Below are 19,700 nucleotides of genomic sequence, written 5' to 3' on the forward strand. Positions count from 1 at the left end.
GCCTGGTCTTCAGACCTGACCCCACACCATCGTGCATTAGGTTCATACAGCTGTGCTCAAAGGGTCGTACCGTCGTATGCTCAAGGCATCGTACCGTCGTGCTCAAAGGGTCTTACCGTCGTGCTCAAGGGTCATACCGTCGTGCTCAAGGGTCGTACCGTCGTGCTCAAAGAGTCGTACCGTCGTGCTCAAGGGTCGTACCGTCGTGTTCAAGGGTTTTACTGTCGTGCTCAAGGGTTTTACTGTCGTGCTCAAGGGTCGTACCGTCGTGCTCAAGAATCGTACTGTCGTGCTCAAAGGGTCGTACCGTCGTGCTCATCTGGGTAGAGTCCGTGGCTTATGGCTGCTTTGGCTCCCAGATGGCTTAAGAAGGCTCAAGATGGCCATGGCTTCGTATATATGTGCATATGTAAATATATGCATTTGTATATATGTGTGTACCTGAGCGGGTTCTCTTGCGGTAGACATGGTGGCTGGGTATGGCTGAATCACCACACGACTGTGGCTGAACCAGTGCATGGCTGGTATGGCTGTGTAGGCCTGTGGCTTCTCATGAGACCATGGTTTATTACCTGGCTCGAAGACCACCATGGTTTATTCCATATAGGGTCTATAAGGACTATGGCTAAAATCTTCTTAAAGTTGACATCTGAGTTACATTTTGTGTGTCATCTAATTAGTATAAGACATTTTTGTCTATTATTATCATTATTATCATCATTATTATTATCATATTATCATATTATTATTATTATTATTATTATTATTATTATTATTATTATTATTATATTCAAAATGTCTTAGAAATACGTATGTCTGACTGTACGTTCGGTAGACATGTGACTGACATGACGCAGCTTTTACGAGAAGTTATGATGGGAGGCAGAGACGAGAGTGGCGACTGATGAACACGAAGAAGAACAATGAAAGAATGAGGGAGAACACAGGGTTATGGCGGAGGGGAGGAAGAACAAATGAGAGCGCCAGGTTGAAGAACAATTGACTTTTAGCGAGTGACACAGGGTGTGTCCAGTTCTGAGGCTAGGATGGGGCGCAGAAGAACAGGGAGGGGGTAAGGTGAGGATGAACAAGGGGAGGAGTTAGGGTGAGGAACAATAAGGGAGGAGGTAGTGTGAGGAAGAAGTAGGATGTAAGGGTGAGGGAGCACAAGGGTGTAAGGGTGAGGGAGAACAAGGTTGTAAGGGTAAGGGAGAACAAGGATTAATGTAAGGGTGAGGGAGCACAAGGGTGTAAGGGTGAGGGAGAACAAGGGTGTAAGGGTAAGGGAGAACAAGAGTGTAAGGGTGAGGAAGAACAAGGTTGTAAGGGTAAGGGAGAACAAGGGTGTAAGGGTGAGGAAGAACAAGAGTGTAAGGGTGAGGAAGAACAAGGTTGTAAGGGTAAGGGAGAACAAGGATTAATGTAAGGGTGAGGGAGAACAAGGGTGTAAGGGTGAGTAAGAACAAGGGTGTAAGGGTAAGGGAGAACGAGTGGAAGGGTGAGGAAGAACAAGGGTGTCAGGGTGAGGAAGAACAATGGTGTAAGGGTGAGGGAGAACAAGGGTGTAAGGGTGAGGGAGAACAAGTCAGGGAGAACAATGGTGAGGGAGAACAAGGGTGTAAGGGTGAGGGAGAACAAGAGTGGAAGGGTGAGGGAGAACAAGGGTGTAAGGGTGAGGGAGAACAATGGTGAGGGAGAACAAGGGTGTAAGGGTAAGGGAGAACAAGAGTGGAAGGGTGAGGAAGAACAAGGGTGTAAGGGTGAGGGAGAACAAGGGTGCAAGGGTGAGGGAGAACAAGGGTGTAAGGGTGAGGGAGAACAAGGGTGTAAGGGTAAGGGAGAACAAGAGTGGAAGGGTGAGGAAGAACAAGGGTGTAAGGGTGAGGGAGAACAAGGGTGCAAGGGTGAGGGAGAACAAGGGTGTAAGGGTGAAGGATAACAAGTCTGAGGGAGAACAATGGTGAGGGAGAACAAGGGTGTAAGGGTGAGGGAGAACAACAAGGGTGAGGGAGAACAACAAGGGTGAGATATAAGTGAGAGTTGCAGAAGGCTGAGGTTTGTTGGGATGTGGGCCGCGGGGTCTTATGTTCCTGGCTGCAGCAATCAATAGCAACTTGCCAGCCAGCCACCCAGCCAGCCACCTAGCCAGCCACCTAGCCAGCCAGTCAGCCACCTAGCCAGCCAGCCACTTAGCCAGCCAGCCACTTAGCCAGCCAGCCACCTAGCCAACCAGCCAGTCAGCCAGCAAGCCAGCCATCTAGCCAGCCAGCCACCTAGCCAGCCACCTAGCCAGCCAGTCAGCCAGCCACCTAGCCAGCCACCTAGCCAGCCAGCCACCTAGCCAGCCACCTAGCCAGCCAGCCAACCAGCCAGTCAGCCAGCCATCTAGCCAGCCACCTAGCCAGCCACCTAGCCTGCCAGCTAGCCAGCCAGTCAGCCAGCAAGACAGCCATCTAGCCAGCCAGCCAGCCAGCCAGCCTAGCCAGCCACCTAGCCAGCCAGCCAGCCAGCCACCTAGTCAACTAGCCTGACATTTATCCAGCCATCTAGCCAGCCAACTAGCCAAGCAGTTAGCTAGCTAGCTAGCCAGCCTGCAAGCTGTACTGACCTCAGGTTAGGTGTCCACGTCAGTGGGGCATGACCCGGTCAACATACCCACATGGCCAGCCACACATGGTCGACCACAGGAGATGGTACCTACCTGATGATGTAGGGTCTCGTCAGCCACGGAGAAAGTGTTCACCAAGTTGTTGTTGATGATGATCGAGTCGAAAATTCCCTCGTCCATCTGTTGCATGACCGACCGTTACTAAACCCCGCTTTGATGACAACGGAAGTGGGTAATGGTAAACAGACCGTTACCAACAGGTGGCCAAGATTTACTTGGGTACTGGAGGGTTAGTGGTGTACTGGGAGCAGGGCATCGCCCAGGTACTGGAGGGTAGTGTACTGGGAGCAGAACATCGCCCAGGTACTGGGAGGGTAGTGTACTGGGAGCAGGGCATCGCCCAGGTACTGGAGGGCAGTGTACTGGGAGCAGAACATCGCCCAGGTACTGGGAGGGTAGTGTACTGGGAGCAGAACATCGCCCAGGTACTGGGAAGGTAGTGTACTGGGAGCAGAGGATCGCCCAGGTACTGGAGGGCAGTGTACTGGGAGCAGAACATCGCCCAGGTACTGGAGGGTAGTGTACTGGGATCAGGGCATCGCCCAGGTACTGGAGGGCAGTGTACTGGGAGCAGAACATCGCCCAGGTACTGGGAAGGCAGTGTACTGGGAGCAGGGCATCGCCCAGGTACTGGAGGGCAGTGTACTGGGAGCAGGGCATCGCCCAGGTACTGGAGGGTAGTGTACTGGGATCAGGGCATCGCCCAGGTACTGGAGGGCAGTGTACTGGGAGCAGAACATCGCCCAGGTACTGGGAAGGCAGTGTACTGGGATCAGGGCATCGCCCAGGTACTGGAGGGTAGTGTACTGGGATCAGGGCATCGCCCAGGTACTGGGAAGGCAGTGTACTGGGATCAGGGCATCGCCCAGGTACTGGAGGGTAGTGTACTGGGATCAGGGCATCGCCCAGGTACTGGGAGGGTAGTGTACTGGGAGCAGAACATCGCCCAGGTACTGGGAAGGCAGTGTACTGGGAGGAGGGCGTCTGTATTGCTGCCCAGTTCGAGTGTACTGGAAGGAAGCGGATCTAAGTGAGATTCGAACCCTGAGGTCAGACTCCTCATTTGGCGCGTCCCTCACTCCTCATCCCCAGCAGGAGTGCCCCCCCCCCCCCCCCCACCCCGACAACGCCTTAGGCAGGAAGGTCGCGGTGCCCCTGGGGTGACCCCATGGGGCACCGCTGTGGCATCATGACACACACACACACACACACGGGTGGGTAAGGGTGGCTAGCCATTCATCAGATCCACATTTCTCACCCAGTCCACCACGATCCACCCATCACCAGCAGGATGTAGGGCGTGTGGGCCCCCTCCCTCAGTGGGGCGCGGCTTTCAGTACCAGCACACACAAGCATGACGATAATGGCCGAGATATGATGATGATGAACATATATAGCACCAGAGATAGAGATGAGACGAGGGAAGGCAGACCAACATGGTGCCAGCGCCACCTCGCACCACTTCATCAAATCTGTCGCAAATGTCTTTGCAGTTTGCTCGCTGGGCACGCGCCTCAGCGCCCTCCTCCAGGGTTGGTCTGTCTTCCCTCAGGTCCCCCTGCCACTGGACGCTGTCGCTCCCGCTCTCCAGCCAATGTATATATATATATTTTGTGTTGTAATGTCTTGTATCATGGCTGGTGTTGTGAGAGGCCATTGGCCGTGAGCGGAGGTGCATCCTGCACTCCTCATTCCTCCTGCGCGAGACGGTAGCGACATGCGCTCCCGTGGTGGCCAGCACAGATGGGGAGGGACCCCGGCCCCCCAACCAGCATGATATCATACCACGCCTCATCATCATCATCCCCCATCATCCACCGGCCTCCCACCGGGCCACAGCCTGCCTTACCGAAGGTGCCAGCGGGCGTCCCTTCTTCCACCCCACACACACACCATCTGGCACCCGCCGGTGCCTCTGCCACAACCATCTGGACTTGTTAGACCTTGAGAGACTGGCTTTTGGGCAAGGCCCTTTCACGCTTGCGCCATTTCTTCCTGGACGAACCCCTCTTGTTGGTCGCGTGCGCTGGCCATGCTAGCTAGTATGTATGTATGTAGTCTATGGCGACCAGCTGTTGCTGGGGTGAGCCAAGGTCCTTCTCTTTTTTCCCCTCCCCCTCCCTCCCAGCTGCCACACACCTCTGGCTGCTGCTGCTGCTGCTGCAACTCTGCTCCTGCTGTTTGGAGGAGGTCGGGAGGTGGTCAAACTCCACTTCCTTGACCTTCCCTCCAACGCAGTCCAGCGCACTTTTATTAACCATTAAGAACGAATGACCCCATCCTGGGTCATACTTCCCATGGCCTGCTGCTGCCTACCATCAGTTATCATCCCTAATTAGTCTCTTAGTAAGGTTCATTAGCATCTAATTGATCAATTTAGGTTTTTTTGATTACCTCTATAGAGAGTCTAGTGACATCTTTAGTTCGATTTGATTGGTAGTCCCGGATTAGTTAGCTGGTAAGGTTGGTTTTTAAATCCGGGTTAGTTAGTGAGAGTCTGTCATGAGTTTCCTAGAACCGGATACAGTACGAGTGACGTTCTCTTATCTCCGGTTTAGACACTAGATTACTTAGGTTGGGATTAACTAAGGAATGAGTAGTGTAGTGAAGTGGTATACGGAGGAACTAAGCCCCTTTGGCTCCGGGAACCGAGTAGATGTCATTAGCGAGTGGTAGATGAGTGGTAGATGGCTCATACCTACAAAATGTACATTTTGAGACACAGTTTTGTAGATGTGTTCCTTAATTCATGTAGTATTGTGTTATGGTAGCTCTGTATATATATATATATATATATATATATATATATATATATATACACATAGGGTAGAGTAATTCCTCGTAGAGTGGAATTCGCTAGTCATTGGAGAAGCTTATCATAAATGAGGGTAGTTTAATCCAATTAGGACTTGAGGTTGAGTGGGTTCCTGTAGGCGAATTAGGACGTAAGAGGCAGATGTGGGTGTGTTGAGGAGGAGGTAGGCCGCCCACCCTCAGGAGCTGTCCAATCTGTCTCTCTCGGAGTTCCAGCACGCCAGCGCTCACCTGGATAGACCTATCCAGAGCCTGTTGGCCTGGAACTCCCTCGCACTGGGACATTGGGTCCAAGATACGAGCAAGAGTGGGTTCGCCAGCCGGCCATTAATCAACCCGCCCCAAAGGTGTAGATGAAGAGGACCTGAAAGGGGCGATGAGTAGGCTTCGTGGACTTGGAACGGGTCGAACCAGTCCTTGACCACCACACCACAAAGGCGTCTCACAAGTGCCCCATTGAGGATTACGTCTTCCCTGGAAACCCTGGTCTTGAGGAACGGTCCATCTGTGGAAGGGAACGCTTCTTCATGTATACAGGGAACGCGAAGACTGAAGGAACGTGGAACGTTTGTGGAGTACTGGTTTATAGACGCAGACCAACAGGTACGAAGATAGTCTTGGCCTGTCGCTATGGAAGACCACAACTAGGATGGCGGACATCCCTGTGTGTGGTAGGAGGGTCTTTGGGTACGGCTGTGAGAGGGTAGACATGGAACCATTTGATAAAGTGGAGTTATGGACCAGGGTGGAAATGATGTGAATGGACTGTATAAATGAATGATTTGTATGGTAATAAATGATAAAGGTCGCTGCCGGTGCATGACGAAGACGTGTGTGTATGTATGTGTCCTGAGATGTCATGCGCTATTTGGGGCATTGGCCAATCGCCAGTCAGTTAGTGTGATTGAAAAATGAAGATGAACTGTATAGTGATGGAGTGAGAGAAGCAATCATGATTGAAGTCAGGATGATGGAGGAACACGGCAGAAAAATGTGCGAACGATGCAAAGACGAGAAAAGAAGATAGATAGGAAAGTGATAGATGAGGGGAGAGGAAAGAACAATTGAAATCGCGAGATGATGTTGGGAAATGGGGAGTTCTGATGAACTGTGGAAAAAGGGAAAGGGGGAAAAGATCAGAGGGAAGCCAAGTCAACTGAAAGAAGGACGTCCTGGAAAAATATGGACTTGGTGTATCTAGGAGGATGGAAGATAAAAGGATTGGAATACGGAGGAAGCGAGAGCCATGGAAGATGGAAGACAACGCGAGAGGGGAAAAAGAAACGAGAATGTTGGGGTCAGAGGTGATAGGAGATGGAAAGGGGAGGGGGTAATGGAGAGTGGATGGGGTGAGGTACCGGGACACGCTCAGCCAAGATGGGGTCCAACGAGGAAATTGCATTTCCCCACTGGCTCAGAGCCCCCATCGCCACCCCTCCCTCTGGCTCAACGCCCCCACCCACCTCTGGCTTTATGCTTTTGGGATTCGGGCACTACGCCCTCCTGTGGCAGGGTCAGAGGGCATGACCCCCCCCCCCCCCCACAACAGTTTGGGAAGACAGGAGCCTCGTGTGTGTGTGTGTGTGTGTGTGTGTGTTTAGGATTGCAAAATGGAAAGAGAAATGTTCGTTGTGTCCTGGAATCACTCAAGGCCAGATAAAGTAAAACACAGAGATAAGATAAGGGTCTACAGGACACACACACACACACACACACACACACACACACACACACACACACACACACACACACACACACACACACGTTCACCTGGTGCACACGAGGAATTTTGGTCTTAATATTACGTGGTCGAGGAGGACCTTGGGTTAGATCCTCAAAGACCTGGGTAATAGATCAAGGAGGACCTTGGGTTAGATCCTCAAAGACCTGGGTAATAGATCAAGGAGGACCTTGGGTTAGATCCTCAAAGACCTGAGTAATAGATCAAGGAGGACCTTGGGTTAGATCCTCAAAGACATGAGTAATAGATCAAGGAGGACCTTGGGTTAGATCCTCAAAGACCTGGCTAATAGATCAAGGAGGACCTTGGATTAGATCCTCAAAGACCTGGATCATATAGATCATGGAGGACCTTCGATTAAATCTTCAAAGACCTGGGTCATATAGATCAAGGAAGACCTTGGATATCCTCCAGGATTACAGAGATGTAGGAGGACTACCTGACCCTGGCGTGGCAGGTGGTGCCTCTGACAGATGGACAGCGGCCCTTCCTACTTCAGTCATCCCACACCAGCCTCACAGTTAGGAGAATATTGGATATAAACCCATGGTGTTCATGCTCCCTCTGGCTAGAGTAAGTATTCATGGCAGTTTATTTTTGATGAAAGTAATTGGAAATTGTATAATGCGGGTTGTGGAGTAAGGGAATTGCTGTAGTTTCTCCTGTTGGTCACAGTCTTGTCACATACACAGTTGACAACAAGTCAACAGTCAGTTGAGCATGAACCAGAGTGTAGGTAGCAGCGCTGACTCAATAGCTTTGTTTACAGAGTCCTGCATTGCTACAGTGGTCCTGTAGTGAAGCAGTGTTAGGTAATAGGCACATTTGCACGTGTTAGGGGCGGGTGCTCTAGCGTTAGATGACAAAACCGTTCTGGTGTTAGGAGTGTATGGTTTGATATTAGGCAGGAATAGCGTTAGAAGGAATAGATTCATTTCAAAGGTGAGGGACAATCTCGAACATTTAGGGAGTAAGAAAGGTGGGAGAGGATCACTATTAGGGAGGAACATACTGAGGAATTAGGGATCAGGTTGTTAGGAATAGCAGTACCATCATTTAGGGGGAAGATAGTAGTAGTAGTACATGAGAGGGAGGCGAGGATGGCTACTGGAGCTGAGGAATTAGGGTTAGCGAGCGGCGCGGTTAAGGAGGGGTGGGTGGGTGAGCCATGTAGTAATGCCCCTGACCTGCCGCTACACACTCCAGGCTGTCTATAATGATGACGACGATGAAGAAGGTCCCCAGGCTGACCCCAACCTGGAGCAAGGCATGCCCCTCCCCAACCGCCTCCAGCAGGTCTTCCCGGACGACCTGGTGGGCACACCCCTCGAGGACATCGACCCATACTATCACAACCAGAAGGTAAGACTTTGCAGGCCAGGCCTCACCTCTCTCTCTCTCTCTCTCTCTCTCTCTCTCTCTCTCTCTCTCTCTCTCTCTCTCTCTCTCTCTCTCTCCTCATACCATACTGTTGCGTATGCTCAGTTATACGCATCATAACGCATTTCCTGCCCATGGCGTCGTCAAAGGCGACCGAGACATGAGAGGCAGTGGTAAGAGGAAATGGGGAGGGAGGGAAGAGGGTGGGTGTCTGGTAATCCTTCCCTCCTGTATAATCACCTTTTTTGAGAAGGCAGAACACAAGAGGAGCCAAGAGAGGATCTCCCCCCCTTGAAGGCTCTCTCTCTCTCCATTGTGTGTTCTGACGAAGCATGCGAAAGGATGGGGGAAGATGTGTAAGTATATATGTGTATCATTTGTATGTGCTTATGTATTATTCATATATGTGTGAACATCACATATTTTTCTTTCAGATGTTTTGACCGGTGCCCAATGTGATTTCCTGTAGTAATAATAGACATGATGTGATGTTGTATCATCAGCTGTAGGAGCTGATTGAACCCGATATTGTAGTCGTGTTGTAGTCATGATGTTGTAGTTATGGAATCATAGTCATGATGTTGTACAAGTCGTATTGTAGTGATGATGATGATGTAGTGATGATGATGTCATGATGTAGTGATGATGATGTAGTCATGATGATGTTGTAGTCATGATGTTGTAGTCATGATGATGTAGTTATGTAGTCATGAAGTACTTGACAGTATTGAGATTGGCTTGAACTGTCATTTGTGTATGTATATGTATGTATGTGTATGTTGGCTTGAACTGTCATTTGTGTATGTATATGTATGTATGTGTATGTATGTATGTATGTGTGTATGTCCATAATTACTTATACTTACATTACAGGGATAGAGATCTACACTTATACTTTTATGTGCCATCAAAAAGACTTTGAGATCTTTGTTAAGTTGCTGACGCTGCCAGTCCTCTTAGACCAAGCCAGCCATTCGTAATCCTTGTATACTAACTAGACCAAGTGTTTCTTTGCATTCCTCTGACGCATACTCTGTCCCCATCTTTTGACCGTGACCTCAGGTGTGTGTGTGTGTGTGTGTGTGTGTGTGTGTGAACAGCTGGCTGAACATATCATAGATATTCACACACTTTGAAATCAATTCTGATATTTGCCAGCAGACACTTGGCCTCCTTACCTACCCTCCTCCTAAACCCGAGACTGAAACAGCTTTCTACTTCTTAAAGACATCCATTTTAATCTCCTTTTTTACAGTGATTCTAAGGACTGAACACCGTATAGAACATGGGAACAGGCTCTAAAGAGCTTCTTTTGATCAGGTTTCCTCATGACCACAATGTGGTTCGCTGCTTTTAGTATTATTATTGATATTAGTTAGGATGAATTGATAGAGGATAGGAGTCGCCATACCTAACCCCCTCTACTACCTGTAGTGTAGAGTGAGGGTCAGCCTGCTGTGTGTGTGTGTGTGTGTAAACATGGCGAGCAGTGAGGGTCAGCCTGCTGTGTGTGTGTGTGTGTGTGTGAACATGGCGAGCAGTGAGGGAGGGAGACTAAATTATTTGACTTGATTATGAGGGCAGTTTTGTAAGGTGGGGTTGGTCGTTAACCTTGCAGGTTGAGCTAGTTCACTACGGTGTTTAGTGACGTATGGGGCCCTTTAACCCTTCGCCCTTGAGGAGCATTTGGAATGTTACCTTATTGTAGTTAAGGTGATTTTAACGTACGGCCTGTGGCTGGTTGTGGGTACGACCTGTGGCTGGTTGTGGGTACGACCTGTGGCTGGTTCTGGGGTAAGTGTGGCGCGGGGAATTTACTTGTCTTAAAGACGTGTCTTTTTTTCTTTTGTCTATTCAAAATGGGGGGAAGGGGGAGGCTAAATGGGGGTAGACTTAATGGGGGGAAGGGGGAGGCTAAATGGGGGGTAGACTTAATGGGGGGAAGGGGGAGGCTAAATGGGGGTGTAGGCTAATTGGATGTTCAGGGTTGTTAACAACTTAACCTTCTTTTGGTCTACCGAACAAGAAGGAACATATTACCATGTTAAATTACGAGACTGTGTGACCTAATATAGCCTTGTTTTCATATGACAGGGGCAGATGGTGTGTATCTGTGTCATGTGTCATATGACAGGTGTTGATGGGGCTTTAAAGTGTCAAGTGTCATTTGACAAATGGTGGTCGTGTTTTATTGGTGTCATGTGTCGTATGTCATGTTGATGAACCATATCAGTGTCATGTGTCATATGACAGGTGGTGATGGTATTTGTCAGAGTGTGGTGTGTCATATGACAGGCACTGATGACGTGTTAGTGTCATGTGTCATGGTTATTGTAGGTGCTTGTTTACAGACCGTGTCATGTGTCATATGGCAGGTGGTGATGGTGTTTGTCAGAGTGTGGTGTGTCATATGACAGGCACTCGTGTGTTAGTGTCATGTGTCATGATGGTTATTGTAGGTACTTGTTTACAGACTGTGTCATGTGTCATATGTCAGTGGTGTTCATTGATATGTCATGTGCCATAGCGGCTGTCATTGGCGCTTGTCTTGCTGAGTGTCATGTGTCATAACAGCTGTTGACGGTTTAGTCTTGGTGTGGATGACACGTCTCGTATCATGAGCTGTGTCATGTCATGCTTAGGGTGTCATGTGTCATGCTGTATTGGTGTCTATCTGGCTCATGGTGTCATGTGAGTCATGCGTCTTGCATGAAATTACTGGTGTCATCTGGCACAGTGTCATGTGTCATGCCTTGTGTCATTGGCTTCGTATGACAGTGTTATGTGTTATGCCATGGGTATTAATGTCGTGTGGCACATATGTGACTGGTGGTCATGCTGTCTTAAGTCATATGTGACATGATCATGCTGTCGTAAGTCATATGTGACTGGTGGTCATGCTGTCATATGTGACTGGTGGTCATACTGTCTCAAGTCATATGTGACTTATGGTCATGCTGTCTTAAGTCATATGTGACTTATGGTCATGCTGTCTTAAGTCATATGTGACTTATGGTCATGCTGCCATAAGTCATATGTGACTGGTGGTCATGCTGTCATAAGTCACATGTGACTTATGGTCATGCTGTCGTAAGTCATATGTGACTTATGGTCATGCTGCCATAAGTCATATGTGACTTATGGTCATGCTGTCAAAAGTTATATGTGCGTGATGGTCATGCTGTCATAAGTCATATGTGAGTGGTGGTCATGCTGTCATAAGTCATATGTGACTTATGCTGTCATAAGTCATGTGTGGTCGTACATGTGGTGTTCAAGGTAAACATTACATTCTGAACTATAGGACGACGAGACGACCTTAGTGCGACCACACGATCGTTCAACACGACGGTACGACCCTTACTGGCAGTGAGTACGACCCCTGGGGTGTCGTATGGCCTGAAATCTGACCTCTCCCTGAAGGGTAAGGCAAGAAAGGTCATGGCCTGCCTGGCTCATAGGTCGTACCGTCGTGCTCTGGGGGTCGTACCGTCGTGCTCTGGGAGTCGAACCATCGTGCTCTGGGGGTCGTACCGTCGTGCTCTGGGGGTCGTACCATCGTGCTCTGGGGGTCGAACCATCGTGCTCTGGGGGTCGAACCATCGTGCTCTGGGGGTCGAACCATCGTGCTCTGGGGGTCGAACCATCGTGCTCTGGGGGTCGAACCATCGTGCTCTGGGGGTCGAACCATCGTGCTCTGGGGGTCGAACCATCGTGCTCTGGGGGTCGAACCATCGTGCTCTGGGGGTCGAACCATCGTGCTCTGGGGGTCGAACCATCGTGCTCTGGGGGTCGAACCATCGTGCTCTGGGGGTCGAACCATCGTGCTCTGGGGGTCGAACCATCGTGCTCTGGGGGTCGAACCATCGTGCTCTGGGGGTCGAACCATCGTGCTCTGGGGGTCGAACCATCGTGCTCTGGGGGTCGAACCATCGTGCTCTGGGGGTCGAACCATCGTGCTCTGGGGGTCGAACCATCGTGCTCTGGGGGTCGAACCATCGTGCTCTGGGGGTCGAACCATCGTGCTCTGGGGGTCGAACCATCGTGCTCTGGGGGTCGAACCATCGTGCTCTGGGGGTCGAACCATCGTGCTCTGGGGGTCGAACCATCGTGCTCTGGGGGTCGAACCATCGTGCTCTGGGGGTCGAACCATCGTGCTCTGGGGGTCGAACCATCGTGCTCTGGGGGTCGAACCATCGTGCTCTGGGGGTCGAACCATCGTGCTCTGGGGGTCGAACCATCGTGCTCTGGGGGTCGAACCATCGTGCTCTGGGGGTCGAACCATCGTGCTCTGGGGGTCGAACCATCGTGCTCTGGGGGTCGAACCATCGTGCTCTGGGGGTCGAACCATCGTGCTCTGGGGGTCGAACCATCGTGCTCTGGGGGTCGAACCATCGTGCTCTGGGGGTCGAACCATCGTGCTCTGGGGGTCGAACCATCGTGCTCTGGGGGTCGAACCATCGTGCTCTGGGGGTCGAACCATCGTGCTCTGGGGGTCGAACCATCGTGCTCTGGGGGTCGAACCATCGTGCTCTGGGGGTCGAACCATCGTGCTCTGGGGGTCGAACCATCGTGCTCTGGGGGTCGAACCATCGTGCTCTGGGGGTCGAACCATCGTGCTCTGGGGGTCGAACCATCGTGCTCTGGGGGTCGAACCATCGTGCTCTGGGGGTCGAACCATCGTGCTCTGGGGGTCGAACCATCGTGCTCTGGGGGTCGAACCATCGTGCTCTGGGGGTCGAACCATCGTGCTCTGGGGGTCGAACCATCGTGCTCTGGGGGTCGAACCATCGTGCTCTGGGGGTCGAACCATCGTGCTCTGGGGGTCGAACCATCGTGCTCTGGGGGTCGAACCATCGTGCTCTGGGGGTCGAACCATCGTGCTCTGGGGGTCGAACCATCGTGCTCTGGGGGTCGAACCATCGTGCTCTGGGGGTCGAACCATCGTGCTCTGGGGGTCGAACCATCGTGCTCTGGGGGTCGAACCATCGTGCTCTGGGGGTCGAACCATCGTGCTCTGGGGGTCGAACCATCGTGCTCTGGGGGTCGAACCATCGTGCTCTGGGGGTCGAACCATCGTGCTCTGGGGGTCGAACCATCGTGCTCTGGGGGTCGAACCATCGTGCTCTGGGGGTCGAACCATCGTGCTCTGGGGGTCGAACCATCGTGCTCTGGGGGTCGAACCATCGTGCTCTGGGGGTCGAACCATCGTGCTCTGGGGGTCGAACCATCGTGCTCTGGGGGTCGAACCATCGTGCTCTGGGGGTCGAACCATCGTGCTCTGGGGGTCGAACCATCGTGCTCTGGGGGTCGAACCATCGTGCTCTGGGGGTCGAACCATCGTGCTCTGGGGGTCGAACCATCGTGCTCTGGGGGTCGAACCATCGTGCTCTGGGGGTCGAACCATCGTGCTCTGGGGGTCGAACCATCGTGCTCTGGGGGTCGAACCATCGTGCTCTGGGGGTCGAACCATCGTGCTCTGGGGGTCGAACCATCGTGCTCTGGGGGTCGAACCATCGTGCTCTGGGGGTCGAACCATCGTGCTCTGGGGGTCGAACCATCGTGCTCTGGGGGGTCGTACCGTCGTGCTCTGGGGGTCGAACCATCGTGCTCTGGGGGTCGAACCATCGTGCTCTGGGGGTCGAACCATCGTGCTCTGGGGGTCGAACCATCGTGCTCTGGGGGTCGAACCATCGTGCTCTGGGGGTCGAACCATCGTGCTCTGGGGGTCGAACCATCGTGCTCTGGGGGTCGAACCATCGTGCTCTGGGGGTCGAACCATCGTGCTCTGGGGGTCGAACCATCGTGCTCTGGGGGTCGAACCATCGTGCTCTGGGGGTCGAACCATCGTGCTCTGGGGGTCGAACCATCGTGCTCTGGGGGTCGAACCATCGTGCTCTGGGGGGTCGTACCGTCGTGCTCTGGGGGGTCGTACCGTCGTGCTCTGGGGGGTCGTACCGTCGTGCTCTGGGGGGTCGTACCGTCGTGCTCTGGGGGGTCGTACCGTCGTGCTCTGGGGGGTCGTACCGTCGTGCTCTGGGGGTCGAACCATCGTGCTCTGGGGGTCGAACCATCGTGCTCTGGGGGTCGAACCATCGTGCTCTGGGGGTCGAACCATCGTGCTCTGGGGGTCGAACCATCGTGCTCTGGGGGTCGAACCATCGTGCTCTGGGGGTCGAACCATCGTGCTCTGGGGGTCGAACCATCGTGCTCTGGGGGGTCGTACCGTCGTGCTCTGGGGGTCGAACCATCGTGCTCTGGGGGTCGAACCATCGTGCTCTGGGGGTCGAACCATCGTGCTCTGGGGGTCGAACCATCGTGCTCTGGGGGTCGAACCATCGTGCTCTGGGGGTCGAACCATCGTGCTCTGGGGGTCGAACCATCGTGCTCTGGGGGTCGAACCATCGTGCTCTGGGGGTCGAACCATCGTGCTCTGGGGGTCGAACCATCGTGCTCTGGGGGTCGAACCATCGTGCTCTGGGGGTCGAACCATCGTGCTCTGGGGGGTCGTACCGTCGTGCTCTGGGGGTCGAACCATCGTGCTCTGGGGGTCGAACCATCGTGCTCTGGGGGTCGAACCATCGTGCTCTGGGGGTCGAACCATCGTGCTCTGGGGGTCGAACCATCGTGCTCTGGGGGTCGAACCATCGTGCTCTGGGGGTCGAACCATCGTGCTCTGGGGGTCGAACCATCGTGCTCTGGGGGTCGAACCATCGTGCTCTGGGGGTCGAACCATCGTGCTCTGGGGGTCGAACCATCGTGCTCTGGGGGTCGAACCATCGTGCTCTGGGGGTCGAACCATCGTGCTCTGGGGGTCGAACCATCGTGCTCTGGGGGTCGAACCATCGTGCTCTGGGGGTCGAACCATCGTGCTCTGGGGGTCGAACCATCGTGCTCTGGGGGTCGAACCATCGTGCTCTGGGGGTCGAACCATCGTGCTCTGGGGGTCGAACCATCGTGCTCTGGGGGTCGAACCATCGTGCTCTGGGGGTCGAACCATCGTGCTCTGGGGGTCGAACCATCGTGCTCTGGGGGTCGAACCATCGTGCTCTGGGGGTCGAACCATCGTGCTCTGGGGGTCGAACCATCGTGCTCTGGGGGTCGAACCATCGTGCTCTGGGGGTCGAACCATCGTGCTCTGGGGGTCGAACCATCGTGCTCTGGGGGTCGAACCATCGTGCTCTGGGGGTCGAACCATCGTGCTCTGGGGGTCGAACCATCGTGCTCTGGGGGGTCGTACCGTCGTGCTCTGGGGGTCGAACCATCGTGCTCTGGGGGTCGAACCATCGTGCTCTGGGGGTCGAACCATCGTGCTCTGGGGGTCGAACCATCGTGCTCTGGGGGTCGAACCATCGTGCTCTGGGGGGTCGTACCGTCGTGCTCTGGGGGTCGAACCATCGTGCTCTGGGGGTCGAACCATCGTGCTCTGGGGGTCGAACCATCGTGCTCTGGGGGGTCGTACCGTCGTGCTCTGGGGGTCGAACCATCGTGCTCTGGGGGTCGAACCATCGTGCTCTGGGGGTCGAACCATCGTGCTCTGGGGGTCGAACCATCGTGCTCTGGGGGTCGAACCATCGTGCTCTGGGGGTCGAACCATCGTGCTCTGGGGGTCGAACCATCGTGCTCTGGGGGTCGAACCATCGTGCTCTGGGGGTCGAACCATCGTGCTCTGGGGGTCGAACCATCGTGCTCTGGGGGTCGAACCATCGTGCTCTGGGGGTCGAACCATCGTGCTCTGGGGGTCGAACCATCGTGCTCTGGGGGTCGAACCATCGTGCTCTGGGGGTCGAACCATCGTGCTCTGGGGGTCGAACCATCGTGCTCTGGGGGTCGAACCATCGTGCTCTGGGGGTCGAACCATCGTGCTCTGGGGGTCGAACCATCGTGCTCTGGGGGTCGAACCATCGTGCTCTGGGGGTCGAACCATCGTGCTCTGGGGGTCGAACCATCGTGCTCTGGGGGTCGAACCATCGTGCTCTGGGGGTCGAACCATCGTGCTCTGGGGGTCGAACCATCGTGCTCTGGGGGTCGAACCATCGTGCTCTGGGGGTCGAACCATCGTGCTCTGGACTTGAGGAGGAGGAGGATGAAGAGGTGGATGGGGCCGCCTCACCGCGCTCCGCGCCCGCGCCTCCGCAACACCGCCGACACCCCCCCAGCCCGCCACCCCCACCGCCCCCCTCGCCTGCCCCCCGCGCCCCCGTCCTCCCCGCCACGTCTCGATCGATCTCCCTCTTACCGGGCGTGTCCTCATTCTTCTGAAATTAAAGAGCGCGTTTGGGGTACAATTGAGAAGATATATATATATATATATATATATATATATATATATATATATATATATATATATATATATATATATATATATATATATATATTCCTATGAGTCCACGGGGGAAAATGAAACAGGATAAGTTGCCAAGTGCACTTTCGTGTCATAATCACATCATCATCAGGGGACACACAAGAGAGAAATATAAGTCAGTTGATATACAACGAAGAGACGAAGCTACGACGCCATTTGGTAAATATATATATTTTTTATCTCCTCTGAGGATGTGATTATTACACGAAAGTGCACTTGTGAACTTGCCATGTTTCGTTTTCCCGTGGACTCGCAGGAATATATATATGTATCTATATTTACGAGGACATGTCGCAAGTTGCTACAATTAGCACGTTAGTCCCCCGGCCTGACGTACTAGCAGGTTGCGACCTCGTCTTTACGCTGTGTGTGTGTGTGTGTGTGTGTGTGTGTGTGTGTGTGACCCAGGGAAGGTCAGACAAGCCGAGGAGGGTGGGGTCCCCACCCTCCGGGGAGGGGGCGGGTGGGGGGGGGGTTGAGGGTTGTTAAAGAGGTCAGATAAGGTCACGCCAGGTCGTAACTGGATCTCCTGGAGCGTTGTGGATACGACGCGTCGCAACGAAGACGTGTGTGTGTGTGTGTGTGTGTGTGTGTGTGTGTGTGTGTGTGTGTGTGTGTGACGGGAGGGAGGGAGGGGTGAGGAGACACCAGATGCCTTCAGGAGACATTCTACGTCTCTAAAGATAGATGGAGTTTAGGTTCTTGTGATGGAGGTAGCTTGATGGAGGATGTGGGAGGGAGAAGGTGAAGGATGGAGGTAGCTTGATGGAGGATGAGGGAGGGAGAAGGTGAAGGATGGAGGATGTGGGAGGGAGAAGGTGAAGGATGTGGTAGCTTGATGGAGGATGTTGGAGGGAGAAGATGAAGGATGGAGATAGCGTGATGGAGGATGAGGGAGGGAGGAGATGAAGGATGGAGGGTGAGGAGAGAGAGAGAGAGAGAGAGTTGTACAAGATAATTATATTGTGATATTTGATGACAGTGAAACACAATATGTACATACATGACCACAGAGCAGACGGGTTTAAGGGAGTTTATATGTAAGGCAGAACCACATGTCTGTTGCCCTAGGTGACGGGAGGGGGCACAGAAGGTGTGACACAGCTTCATACGACACCCTATGGGTTTCCGGACGTGTGAGGAAGCTGTTACTGATTCTGTGCCACACATGTTACGTCACCTGGGAACACGGGTGTGGTCACGTTAGACTCTGGTTAGTTAGGTGGGGGAGGACACACAAGAGTGATGGGAGAATCTGCTGTGCAGCAGTCCAGTTCTGGAGACACAGAATGAAGGAAAATGGCAAGGTGAGTGTGTACGTATGTGTACTGTCTGTATGGCACAGACCAGCAGTGAGGCTGTGTGGCACAGGCCAGCAGTGAGGCTGTGTGGCACAGACCAGCAGTGAGGCTGTGTGGCACAGACCAGCAGTGAGGCTGTGTGGCATAGACCAGCAGTGAGGCTGTGTGGCACAGACCAGCAGTGAGGCTGTGTGGCACAGACCAGCAGTGAGGCTGTGTGGCATAGACCAGCAGTGAGGCTGTGTGGCACAGACCAGCAGTGAGGCTGTGTGGCACAGACCAGCAGTGAGGCTGTGTGGCACAGACCAGCAGTGAGGCTGTGTGGCACAGACCAGCAGTGAGGCTGTGTGGCACAGACCAGCAGTGAGGCTGTGTGGCACAGATCACCAGTGAGGCTGTGTGGGCGAAGGCAGGATGGGCGTCTCCCACCCTGAGTTATGGACGGGCCATGTTTACTGCCAGACGTACGATAGCCTCGCTGCCTGCTGTACCAGACGTACGATACCTCGCTGCCTGCTGTACCAGACGTACGATAGCCTCGCTGACTGCTGCACCAGACGTACGATGTATCGCTGCCTGCTGTATTAGACGTACGATAGCCTTGCTGACTGCTGTACCAGACGTACGATAGCCTCGCTGCCTGCTGTACCAGACGTACGATGTATCGCTGCCTGCTGTACCAGACGTACGATGTATCGCTGCCTGCTGTGCCAGACGTACAATAACCTCGCTGCCAACTGACCCCCAACTGTATCACGGTTTAAGATCACATTGGCAGAGAGTAATAGATAGATAGATACTCTAGCTTCACCCATCTCTTAAGGGAGGATGAACAGCTGAGTGAACTGTGAACCGAGTTTATCGCGCCAGGGAATCGAACCCGTTGCACCCCCTCTCCGGGGGCAGACCCGTGCATGCATCATGGTCGGCAACGCTAGTCAGTAGAGAATAGCTATTGCCCGCAGGCAGTTGGCACCACAGAGTAAGCATGTCAACCCTCAAAAAAAAAAAAAAATAGATAAAGTAAATTGGACTGAAGTGCTTGGCGGGGAGCGAGGGAGGCTGGGGCAGGGGGGGGAGGAGGAGGAGGGGTCACGAGGCGGGTCAGTGAAGGGTCACGTGACAGATGGGTCGCGACCTCGTGGCGAGGTTTGGACTTTTCTTGAAGGAGAAAGTTGGATCATTTCTGTGGCTCGACCATAGACTGTGTTGTGGTAAAGACTCCAGCTGTGGTTGAGACACAGATTGTCTGTGGCCCAAACCTAGTGTCCCTAGACTGTGGCACGTGATGACCTGGCGTGCGACCTGGCCTGTCTTGTGTGCTGTGACCTGGGTCGTATGATGGTGTGTGACCTGGTCTGTCTTGTGTTCTGTGACCTAAGTCTTATAATGGTGTGTGTGACCTGGTCTGTCTTGTGTTCTGTGACCTAA

General features: G+C 53.2%; 1 protein-coding gene across 22 annotated transcripts in view; it reads left to right on the forward strand.

The window, feature by feature from the left end:
• Positions 1 to 19,700, forward strand: part of para (sodium voltage-gated channel paralytic) — a 534,209-nt gene that overhangs the window by 278,078 nt on the left and 236,431 nt on the right. For all 22 annotated transcript variants that reach the window (XM_071656463.1, XM_071656459.1, XM_071656474.1 and 19 more), the window contains one exon: positions 8,430 to 8,585. In XM_071656463.1, the coding sequence (XP_071512564.1) occupies positions 8,430 to 8,585 (156 nt within the window). The remainder of the gene's footprint in view (positions 1 to 8,429; positions 8,586 to 19,700) is intronic.

Source organism: Panulirus ornatus, chromosome 63 (genome assembly GCF_036320965.1).
Source record: "Panulirus ornatus isolate Po-2019 chromosome 63, ASM3632096v1, whole genome shotgun sequence".
Lineage (NCBI taxonomy): Eukaryota > Metazoa > Arthropoda > Malacostraca > Decapoda > Palinuridae > Panulirus > Panulirus ornatus.